This window comes from Aricia agestis, chromosome 1 (assembly GCF_905147365.1).
Source record: "Aricia agestis chromosome 1, ilAriAges1.1, whole genome shotgun sequence".
In the NCBI taxonomy this organism is placed as follows: Eukaryota; Metazoa; Arthropoda; class Insecta; order Lepidoptera; family Lycaenidae; genus Aricia; species Aricia agestis.
In genome coordinates, this window is record NC_056406.1 from 15,275,858 (window position 1) to 15,289,653 (window position 13,796).

At 37.2% G+C, this 13,796-nt stretch overlaps 1 protein-coding gene across 1 annotated transcript; it reads left to right on the plus strand.

Annotated features, from left to right (window-relative positions):
* The first annotated feature begins 1,243 nt into the window (after positions 1–1,243).
* LOC121725583 (39S ribosomal protein L3, mitochondrial) lies at positions 1,244–12,408 on the plus strand. The gene is made up of 6 exons (XM_042112609.1): positions 1,244–1,417; positions 1,499–1,592; positions 1,745–1,972; positions 3,171–3,466; positions 3,542–3,706; positions 12,097–12,408. The coding sequence occupies exons 1-6, from the start codon at positions 1,371–1,373 to the stop codon at positions 12,347–12,349; spliced, it is 1,083 nt and encodes a 360-aa protein (XP_041968543.1). The 5' UTR covers positions 1,244–1,370; the 3' UTR covers positions 12,350–12,408.
* Positions 12,409–13,796: the final 1,388 nt, after the last annotated feature.

The following is a 13,796-nucleotide window of genomic DNA, read 5'->3' on the forward strand; positions in this document are numbered from 1 at the left end:
ATATAATAGATGTAGTCTTAGCCCGTCATCGCGTGGCCATTTTGTGCATATTTTCATACAAGTAGTGTGCGTTTATTTTTTTGAATATTTCTATTTGTCGATTATTTCGAAGCACATTATGATACAGGGAAGAAAGTCAATTAGTTCATGATATCGATTAACTATAGTTCAAGTGATGAGAATCCGTAAACACACGTTAAAAGCTATGCAATTTTTATAGCCAAATTATTAATTGATGTGATATTTTTAGCACTAATCTATACTTCTATAATCTATACTAATATTATAAAGAGGTAAACTTTGTTTATTTGTTTGTTTATTTAATTGTAATGAATAGGCTCAAAAACTACTAGACCGATTTTAAAAATTCTTTCACCATTCGAAAGCTACATTATTTACGAGTAACATAGGCTACTATTTATTTTGGAAAATATAGGGCTCCGTAAGATATTTCAGTTTTTCGGAAACAACCAGAAAATTTACTTATTTTGCGTACGCTGCCTAAACTATAAAAGATAGAACTATACAATGTTCTAAGCAAATGTATACTTTATATACTAATATCATAAGAAGTAAACTTTATTTGTTTGTTTGTTTAATTGTAATGAATAGGCTCAAAAATTACTAGACCGATTTTTAAAATTCTTTCACCATTCGAAAGCTACATTATTTACGAGTAACATAGGCTACTTTTTATTTTAGAAAATATAGGGTTCCGTAAGATATTTCAGTTTTTCGGAAACAACCAGAAAAAAAAAATCTACAAAAATGTCCGCGACACACTATACCTATCTATGTCAAATGAGGCACAACAACCATTTTTTTATTTAAAAATCTTGATTTTTTTTTTGGACTAAATTTAAACGCATTTATTTTACTCATGTTAATAATCTTTATCAAAATAAATTATTTCATCACTAAGTACAGTTTATGTAGATTATATTTGGTCTTTGAATGATTAAAATTGGACGTTTGGTTTAGAAGTTATGGTGAAATTAAAATATTGCGATTTACGCCCGTTTCGAAGTAGACGCTACCAATGCGGGGCGCTCGCGGGAGGGGTATCACTACATAATATTTAATATTATGTAGTGATACCTTCTTTAATTTCCCGCCATAATATTATACTCGACACATGGTTATAGCATGGTTATAGCCGAAGTGCCATTATATGAAAAAAAAAAGAAAAAAAAAAGGAAGACCAAGGAGAAGTCACAGGCGAAAAAATTTGGTTGCAGCGTGCTGCCTTATGCCATTAATTATTTATATCTTTTAGTATAAAATTAGGCCTGTTTCTAATTTTTAACCCCCGACAAAAAAGAGGGGTGTTATTATATCCTAAATTGTACTGAAAATTGTATTTTTTTTAAATGGCGAATACAAAGTTTAAATTAATATCTCTTTTCAAAAGATTAAGGTTTGTTCATCTATATTAAATATAATTTAATAACAGCGATAAAAAATAGCACACAATAAGCCTACACTTGAATTGTTTTAGGATCAATCCTCCAACAGGCCAAATAAGATGCAATGGAAATTATACTCCGCCAAGGTACAGACCACCTCACTGGTATGTGCCAAAGGAGAGAGTTGTGAGTAAAAATCATAGACTTAATATGTAAAAATTGTATTTTTGAATTGCAGTTGCCATGTATCGTAATTTATTATTATCAATATATTAATAACTGCAAAGTCCATGTTCTTAACCCTGTAAGTTGTAATAACGTTATTTTAATTATTGTAGATGACTAATGAATTTCTTACGCAAGATAATAAAGACTTCATTGAAGAAGTAAAACAAGATAAACTTGCATTGCAATGTTCAGTAGAGTCACCTTTAGTTAAAAGTGAAACACAGGAACAAGTTCAATGGAATCCTTTTATGCGTAGAGTTGGACTTATTGCTCGGAAAATTGGGAATTACCCTATGTGGTCTAAAGATGGCAAAAAATTCCAAACTACACTTTTACAGGTATGTTGACTCACAAATTTGCAAGCACTAATTTACCATCACAATTAATTCCTAAAGAAATTGTCACCATTGGTTCCTTTTTGAATTAAACTAACATTGAAATTGAGGTGCATAAGTTCATTTTAGTAAAAACTGTTTGGAAACACGATGAAGCTGTAAAGTTTCCGAGACTGAAGAGTTAGCTACAATGACATGAGTTGTAAATCTGTGAGAAGTGGGGACAGGAAGAAAATGCCAACTGTTGTATATTAATTCTGTATGTAGATGTTTTTGTAAGAAACTTGAGTAAATCCAATGTTTTTATTTTAAATTAAACTTTATATTTTTTGCCAAATTTTAAAGCTCATTTAGCCCCCCAATTACACAACTTTACCCATAAACTATTTATCATTGATAAGTTTAAGGTTACGTCACTGCATAGATAAATAATAATAATAATATAATAATATCTATGGACGCTTCACACCACGTCAGTCTGGCCCCATGCTAAGTACCTAAAGGACTTGTGTTACAGGTACCAGACAACGGAAATATATTTAATACTTTTATACTATACATATATTTAAGATTTTTATTATATCATACACATATTTAATATACATCCAGACCCGGGAACATTGAAAACTTTTTTGTTCCGTCGGCGGGATTCGAACCCGTGACCCCCGGCTTGAGCTACCAACGCGCTCACCACTGAGCCACAGAGGTCGTCAAAGTACTGAGTTATTTATAATTCAATAACAGAGAAAAGAATTGACAATCGAAAAAAACCGGAACTTAAATGTAAGATGATACCACCTCTTATAGAAAGACTTTTGAGCAAGCGTCAGCGCGATGTAGGAGATGGCACGGCGCCATCTAGTATGAATTTTTGGAACTAACTTAATTTGAACAAATTTACGCATTTTCACCCCCTTACAACCCTTTTTTTTCAGTAAAAAAAGTAGCCTATGTCCTTTTTCAGGCTTTAGACTATCTGTATACAAAATTTCATTACAATCGGTTCAGTAGTTTTGGCGTGAAAGTGAGACAGACAGACAGACAGAGATACTTTCGCATTTATAATATTAGTATAGATATAGCCACAAAGATATGTTCAAGACTGTACTTCCTGTCCCTATGATCTTAAAGTCAGAATTTAATTGACTGAAACTAACATTATCAGATAATCCCTGTATTGAAACAATAATTGTATTTGCAGGTTGTAGATAATCATGTCATAAAGTATATACCTCCAGAAAATTATGATCCTATGGTTATTAAAAACAGGAAATGGAAAGATAAGAAAACTTTAGGGTGTCTGCTAGTTGGTTCTGAAACAGTAGACCCCAGTACTGTCACAAAAGATTATTCAGGATTATTTTCAACGGTTGGAATGCTACCTAAGAAACATTTATGTAGATTTATGGTTTCTCCAGAAGCAAAATTACAAACTGGAACACCTTTATTTGCTACACATTTTAGAGTTGGTGATTACGTTGATATTAGAGCTAAAACGTAAGCCAAAATTTTTATATAATTTTTTTTATTAGTAAATTTTATGAAATATGAAATTGATTTTTGAAATTTCAGCATTGACCGAGGATTTCAAGGTGTTATGAAAAGGTGGGGCTTTAAAGGCATGCCAGCCTCTCATGGTGTAACTAAAACTCATAGACGACCTGGCAATATTGGAGCTGGTGGTGAAAAAGCAAGAGTATGGCCCGGGACCAAAATGCCAGGTCACATGGGTAACAGGTACAGTTTGACATCACCCATAATTTAATACAATATAATCTAGATTCTAGATCTAGTCTATTTGAATACACACTTGTTTGTCAGTAAAAAATTAGGTGGATAAGCAAAATGCAGATTATATTATTTATTGACAAGTTTTATAACTAACTTCCTAAGTATGGAGTGCTTGTAACTGCAACATGTGCTATGGGTTCTGGGGAACGCTAAGTAATGTTAAGGGACAATCCACACCAAACACAATAAGGTTGGGTTGCACCAGAGGCGTGGTTAAAGTTATGGTTATAGTTTAGGCTAATTTAACTAGTTTAACCTTAACTTTGACCACAGAATTTGACAGAAGACATTGCTGGTCCGACAAGGCTTTATAAAAACGTGGGCGGGGGCGCTGCTGGGAAAGGAGAACTGTAAAAAATTCCGTTTTTGTATGATGACGTTAGTTCCTTTTTTCGTCTTGATGGCGTTCATTTTTAACATTAGCCACAGAATAGATAATCTCACTGCTTTGATGTTCACAAATGCCGCCGTTTTATGTGCCTACATAATTATTATTAACAAACGGACCGCACGCGAGCAGCCGACATTGAGCTCTCTGGCGCCGCGCGAAGGTGGACTTAATACCACACCTTGTCAGATTTTCCGAAAATAGGGTTGTCAAAATCAAATAAGTATAATACCACGCAAGGTATACATACGGAAACTGTTATACCTAGGTACCTATTAGGTAAATGAATACCGAACATATAAATCAGTTTACACAGACACGACACGTGATTTTCTTTTGATGTAGGTGATTAGGTATGGATTATATTATGTCTATATGCAGCTACCTATAATATAATTATTATAAAACATTTGTGTGTATATGTAATAATTTATTATTATTGTCATAGATTTAGGTACCATGACAGTAGATATTATATAAATGCTATTTTTTTCATTGTAGTTAGCTGTTAGACCCAATTTCACCAACCTCTGTTTGTTAAATCCTAACAAGGCATTACTTAACGGACCTTAGAAAATTAAACAGACTGTCAAAATACTTATGTCCCACAGTAAAAATTTAACAGCATATTAGTAAATGCAATGTACAATGAGTGAACAACTCTCAATTCGTTCATTCTTGTTATAAGGCGACGAAATTGCAATGTACAAGATTAATACGACATTGCTGCAATGTGTCACTTTCTTCCTTACTAGCTATTTGTCCGAGCTTAGCTCGGTCATAACACGAATAAAATGACATATTCTAAAAATGATTCCTAGCTAGATCGATTTATCGCCCCCGAAAATTTTGATTTCATGAAAATCGTTGGAGCCGATTCCGAGATTATATAGATATATATATATACAAGAATTGCTCGTTTAAAAATATAGGCTGCGTCCCCATCAGACACGGCGCGAGCCGCCACCGTGATACGGTACGGCGCCGCACACATTGACGACCTCTGTGGCTCAGTGGTGAGCCCGTTGGTAGCTCAAGCCAGGGGTCGCGGGTTCGAATCCCACCGACGGAACAAAAAGTTTTAAATGTTTCCGAGTCTGGATGTGTATTAAATATGTGTATGATATAATAAAAATCTTAAATATATGTATGGTATAAAAGTATTAAATATATTTCCGTTGTCTGGTACCTGTAACACAAGTCCTTCAGGTACTTAGCACGGGGCCAGACGTAGTGTGAAGCTTCCATAGATATTTTTATATTATTATTATTAATGTCCGTAAAGAAAATCCGAAGGCTGAATTTTTGACACAGTGAAAATAAATAATTATTCATTATTATTAATGTCAAAGAAAATCCGAAGGCTGAATTTTTGACACAGTGAAAATAAATAATTATTCATAACTATGAAAATAATTAATAATAAGGACGTAGCGGAAACATGGCGGAAAGACTCAAAAGTCAAAACAGATTCTTTTATTGATATTGCATATTATTTTCTTTGAAAGTTGTTATTTTGACTCATATAACAGTCTGTTAAATATTTAACGGACCTCCACAGCAGGAATTAAATTTAACCTTGTCGAGCTCTATAGTTATGGACTATGGTTAAGTATGGCGTCTTGATGGCGTCCATTTTTAACTTTACCCAAAGATTTGACATTTTGCACTGTAGTCAAAGTTAAAGTTACAGTTAAAGTTGGTTGGTGCTAAATTTCAAGTTAAATTCATGGGTTATAGTTAAGGTAAATTTAACTTTAACTTTATCCTTAACTTTGTCCGGAGAAATTGACAGATGACAGCTGATCTAACAAGGTTATAAATGCGCGTGGGCGGGGCGCTGCTGGTAAAGGAGAACTGTCAAAAATGGCGGTTTTTGTATGATGAGTGATGACAGCGTTAGTTCCTTTTTTTGCCACATGCATTTAAAACCTTGTCGAACTCTATGGTTATGGTTAAATATGGCGTCTTTAACCATAACCATAGCCACCACAATAAACTTTAACCAAAGATTTGACATTTTTCATTGTAGTTAAAGTTAAAAATAAAGTTAAATTTACGTTTAATTTATTTAAATATAATTTAAAGTTAGTTGGTGCAACCCAGTCTTAGTGTCGCCGCACACGGGCCACAGGCGACAGCGACAAACGCCGTTTCAAGCTAGTCTATTGGTCGTAAAGTGAATCGTAGCGTGTGGCGGCCACCGGCGTCAGAAAATGTATGAAAAGTACAGGAAATATGCCCGTAGCGGCGTTTTGTGGTTATGGCCGGTGGCCCGTGCGGGAGCCCTAAAGGTCAAATGAAAATTTAGGCCGCACCGCACGCGTTTTTTTTATATAATATTATGAAGTTCTGCGCAACCTCGCACACTCATGCCTGCCGGCTGGACTGTGGTGCTAGCGTCATCATTCATATTCAACGATCGACCATACTGGTTCATATTTAATTTAATGTTTTACTTACAAATAACCAAGGTGTTCACACAGCGCGCTGCGTCGTCGCAACGCAAACATGACGTAAGGGCCAGGCCACAACACTGCCTTGCGACGTCGTCGTATCGCAAAAACAACCTTTGAAAAGCAATGTATTTTTTTGCGATGCGACGCCGCAACGCAATGTTGTGGCCTGGTCCTTAGACTGCCTCGTAATGACGCTGCGATGACGCAGCGCCCGCGTGGGCTATGCGCCAAACAGCAGCGCTGCGTCAACGCAACGCAACGCTGACGCAATGCGCCGTGTGAACTGACTCTTAATAGCGCCTCTACAAGAAGGCCCAGCATAGTTGGCCATTGCGATGGCCCAGCGTGGTCAGGACGTAGTGGCGTAGGATGGCTTACGGCGCCAGCGATGGTTGTGGGATGGCGGCGGTGTAGCGCCTCTACAAGATGGCCCAGCCTAGTTGGCCATCACGATGGACCCAGTGTGGGGAGGATGTAGTGGCGTAGGATGGCTTATGGCGGCGGTGTCGGTTTTTCGGCCACACATCAAAGGGACCCAGCGACATTGATATACAAAAAACTCAAGATACACATTAGTCATTCATTACACAATCAACGTCTCAAAATCGTCCGCATAAAAATATAAGCGCACAATCTAATATTATTTTTAACAAATAATTAAAACCGACTTCCAAGTGTAAAAACAATAATAGCATCCTTATAATATGAACTAAAAAGTATTAAATAATTTTTCCTATCTAATAGTGCCTTTTTCCGAATTCGGCTAAACCTCAACTATTTCTGTACGGTACTCAATCTTCATCATTTTGAAGTTAGTACCAGATATAGCTCAGGGTTTCTCAAACTTTCGGCTCCACGAACCACTATTAAATTTCCAGGTGACAGCGAACCCCTTACTTATATTGAAATCCCCCCTCCCCCTCCCCTTTAGGAAGGGGAATTCACCGCTTCACGTGAGAGTTCGCAATACTCTGCCTGTCGGCTGTCTAGCTGCCTAAAAATCTATCAAAGACATCCTTTTGAAATCAGCTTTTTGAGAAACCCTGATATAGCTGAATCTTCATTTCTCTGACAGAAAATTTGAAACTTTTGAAACTGGCACCGACTTCAAAATTATGAAGATTATGTTGAGGTTTAGCCGAATTCGGAAAAAGGCACTATTAGATAGGAAAAATTATTTAATACTTTTTAGTTCATATTATAAGGATACTATTATTGTTTTTACCTTGGAAGTCAGTTTTAATTTTTTGATAAAAATTATATTTTACTCTTTTTAGTTACCTAGTAAACGTATCTTATTACAATTTGTTAAGATAGTGAAGGCAGTGAAGGTTTTCAACTTTTCACCTCCGATTTCGTTGAACCTCCATCCATTTTATGTATTTTTTTTAGGTAATTTTTAAGAGCAAAGCTTGGTTAAATAGCTGGTATAGAATAATATGGGCTCCCAATATTACTTCCTTATTTTCTTAAAAGTTTACTACTAAAAAGCCCGGCCGCATATTATCCAAATTTCTGATCAGAAAAATACATTTTGACACGTCAGAATTCTGATAGCATACGGGGTCCACAACAAAATGTATGAACAGAGTGCGTTCCGGCGGGGGTCCAGCGGGCGTACGGCCTGGCTAAAAAAGAAGACAGTCCCTACTTTTTTTAATTTACAGAATATTCAGAAACAAAGTGTAATTTGAGGGAGATACAATCGCTTTCTAAATGACACGGCTCACGTGTCATACGCTACACGTTAAAAACCCATAAGACGCGGCTGCCGTGTAATCCGCAATGAATGCACCTTTTAAAAAAGGTTGACGGCCCCTACTTTTTTTCAATTCACAGAATATTCAGAGGCGTATAGCCTTGTTCTACGTGGAAAATTAAGATGATTTTGTTCAGAGTAGAACCTTCTAAAGTGTAATTTGAGGGAAATACAAGCGTTTTTTAAATGACACGGCTCACGTGTCCACGCCACACGTTAAAAACATGTATGACACGGCTCTCGTGTGATCCGCACTGAATCGGTTAATGAAATGATCGTATGTGCTGTACAGATATTGCCGCTGCGGCTAATGCTTCCACGTCCATCTTGAACGACGTTTTGATCACAAGTCACAACTGAACACGGCCATCATGTAGAGACGTTGCGACCATTGTATAGCTATAGCCATTGCATGCGCCATTTGATGGGCCAGCGCTGGGCCATCTTGTAGAGGCGCTATAAGGGTCAATGAGGGATTTTCATTTATATTTTTTAATTTTAACAATCTTAACTAGATGGCGTAAGGATAGACACTTCTAGATTTTCTATTGGTTTCTCACCGATCTGAAATTATCTGCAGGTTGGCATCACTGACTACATATGGGTTGTGTTTCCAAAAAATATCAGTGTACTGTCAAGTGTGACATAAATCAAAATATCTTAAACCTAAGCGATCAGGCCAGTTCAAAATTCTTAAACTATTACACTGGTAATAGTTTAAGTACAAAAACCTGACTCTACCTTTGAAAATCATATTTAACAAATCCATTGAAAGCTCTATCTTTCCAAGCTTATGGAAATCCGCTAATATACTCCCAATTTTCAAAAAAGGCCCTAAGAACAACGTTTGTAACTATCGTCCGATCTCAATGCTCAGCGTGCTCGCCAAAGTCTTCGAAAGCTTGATTTGCCCAGCCCTTACCTCTTACTTTAAAGGTATAATTTCTGATTGCCAACACGGCTTTTGCAGAGGCCGCTCTACCGTTTCAAACTTAGTTAGCTACTTAAGCGACATTACTAAAAGTGTGGACCGCCGACAGCAAATTGATGCTATTTACACTGACTTCAGCAGCGCCTTCGATAAAGTAGACCATAATATATTAATCGCTAAGCTACATGCGTATGGTATTCAGGAACCGCTACTCTCGTGGTTCCGTTCCTATATTGAAAACCGAATTCTGAGAGTGACGGTCAATGGATACTCCTCAGAACCTTTTTTTGCCACCTCTGGAGTTCCACAGGGTTCTGATCTCGGCCCCATCCTCTTCCTAATCTTTATAAATGATATTTCGTTATATTTGAAATTTAGTAAGTACTCTATGTTCGCTGACGACCTTAAAATATACCGAGTAATCAAATCAATTGAGGATAGTATCCTTCTTCAAACAGATCTTAACGCTCTCCTGAAATGGTGTAATGAAAATAGAATGTGCCTCAATGTTCTAAAATGCGCCCACATAAAATTCTCACGCAAAAAAAAATATAATTCAATCCCGTTATTTCATCCAGGGCCAGCTGCTTCAGGAAGTATCAGTAATTAAGGATCTAGGCGTTATTCTTGATAAAAAATTATCCTTTGCTGAACACCTAAACCAGATTCTAGCAAAATCATGGATGCTATTGGGTTTTATTAAACGTAACACCGCTGAATTCAAAAATGTAGATAGCATTATCGCAATCTTTAACGCTCTAGCACGCAGTACTCTGGAATACGCATCACCGGTCTGGAACCCCCACTATAAAATTCATATCGAAAGGATAGAGAGCGTTCAAAAAGCCTTCACACGCTACCTCTCCTACAAAGATAAGTCTTGTCCCTACAGAGCTAACTACCAAAGACGCCTGAAACACTTTAACATCCACTCTCTCGAGCAACGTAGGCTAGTAGCTGATCTCTGCACTCTTCACAAAATAATTAATCGCACCCTAGACTGTTCGAATATATTAGGTCTTGTCAACATACACGTACCCCGTTGTCTTCCTAGGCGACCTCACAAAACATTCACACCAATCCCCGTAAGAACTAACCTAGGTAAATACTCTACAATTAACAGACTCACATGCTCCTATAACAAACTCGCCGACCATGATATTGACATTTTCTATGATTCCCTTGCAAATTTAAAAAAAAAACTATTTGACATTGATATGAATTGTTTATTTTGAGTTTTGTGATTATTAATAATTATTTGTACATATGTTTAAGTTAAATGTAGTTTGTCATCTAGTAAAGTTTAGTAATAATGTTAAATGTACGTTGTCCTCTAAAAATTGTAACGCTTGACTATCCCAATTATGTATTTAACTTAATTTGATTTAATTTAATTTGATTTCATTTGACTTAATTTATTTTAATTTAATTTAATTTGATTTGATTTAAATTATTTGCTATCATGTTAAAACTCATTTTTATCCTATGACTTTTTATTAGAATTATTAACTTTTATCATTGACCAATTGTTATTATCTTTATATAAACTGATTGTAAACTAATCGTATTAATAGGGTTAATTTTTTAAGCATGAATTTACTCTTAAGTTTTTAATTTTCTTTTATCTTAAATACGGAGAATCTTTGTTCAAGCTGTATATACCTGTAATAGACTATTGCGTTAGATCTTATCATAGCTGTAGTAGATTTTAATTATGAATGTTGCCGCAATGTGTTGTTGGTATATCTTTAATAAATAAATAAATAAATAAATAAAAAAGAACACGCTGATATGTCAGCGTATATATATAAAAACTTGTCAAGCTGAAACTTGACAACTGAAAGAGTTTTGGCGGGCATGTCACTTTCAAACTTCTTCTACTTTTTATTGTTGGTGTGGTTTTTATTATTTTTTCCCAAATTGTGGTTTTTCATATTCTTTATTGGTAAAATATTAGCCATTAAATATCCGTTATCTTGCACAAGTGCAGGTAAGATGTTGTCAAAACCAAAATGTATAATTCTCGTGAAATTTGGTGTGAATATCGGTAAATAGGGCTATTTCTTCCGTGAATTTTAGCTCAAATATCGTTATAATAACTTTATTATCCTATGCATTGGAATATTATTGCGTCTTTTTCAAGTTGAAATGTATCAAGATTTACATTCTTTTGCTTAGTTTTGTAGCAATTATTAATGGTATTCCCTGGTATTACCGATAGTTGTCTACCCATACGCCATCTAGTTACTAAAATGGAAACTGTTTGACAATCAAATTAAAAATATAGGAAAATCCCTCATTCAGATCGCATCGCGACGCGTGGTCTATGTATTTCTAAATTTGTATGGATTTGACAGATTAAAAAAACGTCTCACGCAAATGAAGTCTGTCAATTCAGTACAAATTTAGAAAAGCATATCTACGCGTTGCGTTGCGGTCTGAATTGACCTTAGGGTCAATTCAGACCTTAGAGCCAGTCCACATGGCGCGTTGCGTTGATGCAGTGCTGCCGTTGCGTTGTTTTATTTTACATACAAATAACGAGCACATGACAGACAACAGCTCCCTCCCTCTTCGTCTCGGGGGCTGCTGTCCGTCATGTGTGCGTTGCGCGCTGCTGTTACGACGTAGCGCGCCGTGTGAACACCTAGGTTATTTGTATGTAAAACATCGCAACGGCAGCGCTGCGTCGACGCAACGCGCGCGCCGTGTGGCCAGTCCACACGGCGCGCGCGTGAGACGTAAAGCAACCTTTTACTTTTTATCTTTTTTTATTTTAAATTAACAATTTTTTTTTAGTTGGAGAATACTTCGTGGTGTGAAAGTGCTTAGAATAAACACGAAACACAATATTCTATGGATGTTGGGCGTCGGGATACCAGGCGAAACAGGAGCCATGTGTTATGTGTATGATACAGTATTACCACTAAGAAAATTAAAAACTCCTCCACCATTCCCTACGCATCCACCAGCAGACGACTTACCTTTGGAATACTATGATGAATCAATTCACCGGTTTGAAGATAATACTATTAACTTCGAAGAGATTTAGATAATAAGAAACTGAAAATAGTAGTACAATAAATACATAATAATTTGTAAACCCGCTCAGTCTTCTGATGTTCATGGATATTGGGATACCCTGTCGTTACACAAAATATGTACTTACACCTCTACTACCTACACTATACCTACGCACTGCCAACTTTTTGCTGTTTTTTTGTAAACTGTATGTTACTATTTATTTGAAAGTGTAAGGGCCTGTTTCACCACTTTCTGATAAAGTGCCTAATAGGCTATTCACACCTTTTTTGACAGATTCTCCATACTTGATCTGTCAAGATAATTGGTGGATAGTCTTATCAGGAAGTGGTGAAACAGGCTCTAAGGCCCTCTCGTGTGTCACCGACGTCGAGTGGAGTAAGTTCGCGATCGTATAACCCGCGTGCTTTAAGATCGTACGTCTATCAGGCCGTTGTCGATGATTTCTCTAGCGAGCTAATAACTTACTAACTGCTTCCCCAATTCCAAACCCGAGCCCTTTTTAGTTAGCACTCGTGCAGAGCGCGCCTACGCTTTCCGTGCCTCCTTCTCATGGGGGCTGCGTATTAATTTGTGTCCCGCTCCCTCCTCCCTCCAAGTAGTAAGCTCCAATCCAAGGACGGCGCAAAGCTCCGTCCGCTGTTCAACCTCGGTTGTGTGTTGGCTTTTGATACACCCTTCGACAACACGCAAGCCTCCAGATCTCACGGAGGGGACCCTGTGAGCGCCAACGCCTCTTCGTTAGCCATCGGTTCGGTAGCAGCGTAGTATCCGTACCGCTAAAGCATGCTGCGGGCTCCTGAGTAGCTGCCTGTTCCCAGCCGGCCAGCCAGCCAGCCCAAAGCCATCTGCAGATTGGCTCTGGACCACCGATTTTGGACAAAACGCGTCTCAGGGTCATGGCCATCTTCAGTTTTGATGACAATCGTCAAAAATGAGGGGTCCATTCAACCAAGGTCCATTAAGATTCCAGGATCAAACCCAAGTACGGTACTGAATTTCAGCGCCGATCGGCACACTCTCCTCCACATCTCTGCGATGCGTAGTACCTAATGCTTCCGAATCCGAAGTCCAAAGAAAAACTTGGCATACTTTTAACATTTCTATAAGCGCCACCACCTCAGACGCACCCACTCTCGCCAGGCGTATTCAGAGGCGGCGTAATGGCGTGGGCTGAAATCGGATTCACTAAGTATTCTTTAAGTGTGGTATGATAAGGGCAAACAGAAAGTGGGCTCTTTTGCGGTCTAGGAGAGAGCCAAGCGTCAAGCCAATAGTACATTATAAGTGCACTAGCGACCCGCCCCAGCTTCGCACGGGTATAAAATATAAAACCTATGTCACTCACTGAAGAAATGATTAAAATCGATTCAGTAATTTTTATTAATTATATTCATTACTAGCTGTTGCCCGCAACTTCTTCCGCGTGAATGTATGTTATTAAAATTGAGATATAG